Source organism: Tasmannia lanceolata, unplaced genomic scaffold (genome assembly GCF_043159265.1).
Source record: "Tasmannia lanceolata isolate RefF3 unplaced genomic scaffold, GAP_Taslan_0.1 ptg000019l, whole genome shotgun sequence".
Classification (NCBI taxonomy): domain Eukaryota; kingdom Viridiplantae; phylum Streptophyta; class Magnoliopsida; order Canellales; family Winteraceae; genus Tasmannia; species Tasmannia lanceolata.
In genome coordinates, this window is record NW_027518696.1 from 18,728,145 (window position 1) to 18,731,583 (window position 3,439).

The window sequence follows — 3,439 nt, forward strand, 5'->3', positions numbered from 1 at the left end:
AACAACATTACAATAAAGCCCAAGAATACAAACCACATCAAAACAAGTCCAACAACAACATAACAAGTCCTCCAAAACAAGTCCAAAATAAAGATGCAGAAAACTAGCAGAGTTATACTACGATCATATAATACGATCGTATGATTCCCAAAAAAAGGTCCCCAAACCATAGCAACCTACGCCAAACGCGCTACAATATCGCCCATCACAGCCACTCGCTCTTTCTCGGAAAGGGAAAGGAAGACTTCAGCATCCTTGTGATTTTTGTGCAGGTACGTATAGGCACTAAGCAGCTCCAACATGGTGAAACCAGAGGTGCTCATCAGAGCGGCTTCAATTCAGCAAGGCTATGGACCTCACCAGTCGTAATGATGGCCTCAGCAACCATCCTAACACTATCTGACAAGTAAGTCATATCAGATGAAAGTTGTCCACCACTTGTTCGCCTATTTCTCTTCCCCTTACTACCTGATGCTGGGGCTTTAAGTGGCGATGAGTCACTAAAGCCCATGCTGGTGTCTCTAACTGGGGATGAATGACGTGATCTGGAAGCACGAGGAGCTGGGGGAGGAGTAAAAGCAGGGGTCGTACCGTCGAACATATCATCGAGCCCTACTGCCTGACTCGATGAGAAAAGCCCCTCCACATCCAGTGTGTCCTGAGAAGGGGCATGTCTGTCCCTGGCGAACTCTCCAGTGGCATAATCTTCCCCGAACACTTATTTCATCTCCTCATATAGCTCCCAACGATTATTAAAGAAGCGTAAATGTTCAGGATTCCTCTGAAAACAAAACGAGGCATTGTTGTGTCTTCAAGTAATGAAGGAATTATGACGACTTATACTTACCGCCAAATAGTCATTCTTCATTTGGTCTTCAACGGATATTTTCTTCAGCTGTGGATCCAAGCCAAATCCGCTCAGGTTGACGATAGTGTTAAGAAACCTATAGTTGGTTTTCATCATCTTCAAACGGTTCTTAACGTGCTCCTTTGTGATCTGGTTTTTAAGGACAGTAGTAAGCTCCTGCGCTGCGCCACTGTACGCAGCATCTTTAAAACCATTGGGGGCCTTCTGGCCCTCGGCAATCTGATGCTGCATGGCTACTATGAGATGCCTATCCATATCGTCGTTCCAGGAGTTATTTTTCTTCCTCTTCTCTACTGAAGTTGATTCCATCATATCTACAACATTGTGAAACAATATATTATCAAATAGAGTACCATTGAACATAGTAGAAAAATATCCAAATAATCACTCACAACAATATATCATCAAATAGAGTACGATGAAACAGATTACTATTACAACCCAAAAAATTCCAAATCCTAATACAATCAAACAACATATGATGAAACACAGTTGCAGAAGTCTAATTGAAATAGTCATAAAATTATTACAACCTAAAAACATGTCATCCTAATGACGACCACGTCGTTGTGCTTGAAAATCATTCTACATATGATTCATTATTCTTGTTCGAAGTAGACCGCCTGCTCTCACATCTTCAGCCCTAGTAAGAAAACGATCTTCTTCTTCTTCATCCTCCTCCGCTACAGTTAGCCCCAACTCATTGTCTACAATTGGAATGTATGTATCGTTCGGCATCTCCCTCCTTATGTGATTGTGGACGCAACAACAGGCTAACACTATGTCGACCTGTCGTTCGAATGGGTACATGGGTGGCGTATTAATTATGTTGAATCGCTTCTTCAAGACACCGAAAGTCCGCTCGATTACATTCCTTGCTGATGAATGCCTTTGATTGTACAACTCATCTGCAGTTCGAGGTTTGCGCCCTCTAATGTCGTTTAGGTGGTAACCAATGCCTCGGATAGGAGTTATAAAATTTTTCAGGCATGGGTACCCACCATCAGCAAGGTAAAACTTTCCTACAGACACGCGAAGGGATATATATAAGTTTCATAACCGAGAACAACAACAGTGGTACGGAGTAAAAGACAAACTCAGTAGTACCTGGTAAACAAGGAATCCCATTCGGCTTTGATAAAGCAGATGCTAGGACCCTAGAGTCTGATGCCGACCCTTCCCACCCAGCTAACACGTAAGTAAACTTCAGGTCGAAGTCACATACAACTAGCACATTTTGAGAGGGCCATCCCTTACGACAAATAAATCTAGGTTTCAGATCCTCGGCTACTGTTGCTTGAATGTGTGTCCCGTCAATTGCACCAATGCAATTCTACAATATGGACATTTAAAATGTCACACGTCAGTGCTGACATATGAGTAACTTGTTATGCAACTTACATGCTACTACAAGGTAATAAACGATACCTTAAAGTATGGCATAAAATTCGGGTTGTCAGCAATGTGATGTGGTGTCCCTTGATGGAGGTAATATGAACAACTCTTGCAGTTTGAGCACAGCATATAGAACCTTGTTAAAATACTTCGAAACAGTGGCCCCTGACCGTCTAATGGATACTCTAATAGTACGGTTCCTTTGGCTGTGGGCAATTAGCTGTAAGAAAATCGCCACTTGTTCCTCAACACAACAGTGTATTGTGTCTTCAAGTAGGACCGTGTTTCTAAATATTGCGACGAAGCTGCGGAAGCACCGAACATCCATTCGCAGAAGCGCAATACAATGATTCTCTGCATTCATAACACGTGTAACAAATGTCCTACGAGTTTCGTACCCACTTTCATAAGGGCCCCTTGTCATATTTTCTTCAACGTAAAGTCTAACCTTAACCGTCGTTGTAGCTACCGCAGCCATTACTAGAGCTACAGCTTGAATAATCAGTGTCCTCCTATTTGGTAGTTCTCGAGGCATGATAATCGATGGTAGCCTATATGAGCAACACCAAACCACCAAGACATTATAACCGACCCATTGCAAATACCCCAAAAAATCCGAACCCAAATGTAGAAAAAGATAAAAAAAAACTTCAAAATCAGTTAAATAAGATCAACACCCACAAGTACCAATGAAACAAAACACCCACACCCACAACCACCTCAAAGAGGGTTTTTGCAAACAAGATAGAAGAGGGTTCTTGCAAAAAAAAAAATCCGAAGATGGAGACCCATTTCAACAGTAATGGAGGCCCAACCACATATCATCAACACCTCCAAAACACCTACATATCATAAACACCCACAACCACATAGAAAAGATGAAATACAAACCAAAAAACACAAAAAAATGGAAATCAGGCCCTAAACCCTAATACATGGGTCCGTTCTCAACAAAAATGAAACCCTAATCACAAACAAAAACTGGTAATAATGCTTGAATCTCAACAGATCCAAGCCATTCTTTGTAAAAAAAAAGAAAAAGGGATGGGTCTGTTGGAAAAATGGATCTCTTGCAAAGAAGGTTGGATCTGTTGGAAAGTCACAGAGCCGAGGAAACCCCATTTTTGCTGCAAAATCGGATTTTCAAAAGACTCAATTTTTTTCAGAAAAAAATGT

At 41.5% G+C, this 3,439-nt stretch overlaps 1 protein-coding gene across 1 annotated transcript; it reads right to left on the reverse strand.

Annotated features, from left to right (window-relative positions):
- Positions 1-322: 322 nt before the first annotated feature.
- Positions 323-2,741, reverse strand: LOC143852390 (uncharacterized). The gene is made up of 5 exons (XM_077361772.1): positions 2,400-2,741; positions 1,976-2,201; positions 1,489-1,890; positions 848-1,182; positions 323-658 (listed from the first exon to the last, which is right to left on the reverse strand). Exons 1-5 carry the CDS (start codon positions 2,739-2,741, stop codon positions 323-325), a joined length of 1,641 nt encoding a protein of 546 aa, XP_077217887.1.
- Positions 2,742-3,439: the final 698 nt, after the last annotated feature.

Coding starts and splice junctions, on each gene's coding strand:
- LOC143852390 (XM_077361772.1), bottom strand. CDS start 2,741: ATGGCTGCGGTAGCTACAACGACGGTTAAGGTTAGACTTTACGTTGAA. Junction 1,183..1,488: donor TGAAGATGTGAGAGCAGGCG/GTCTACTTCGAA, acceptor ACAATGTTGTAG/ATATGATGGAATCAACTTCA. Junction 659..847: donor TGAAGAATGACTATTTGGCG/GTAAGTATAAGT, acceptor GCCCCTTCTCAG/GACACACTGGATGTGGAGGG.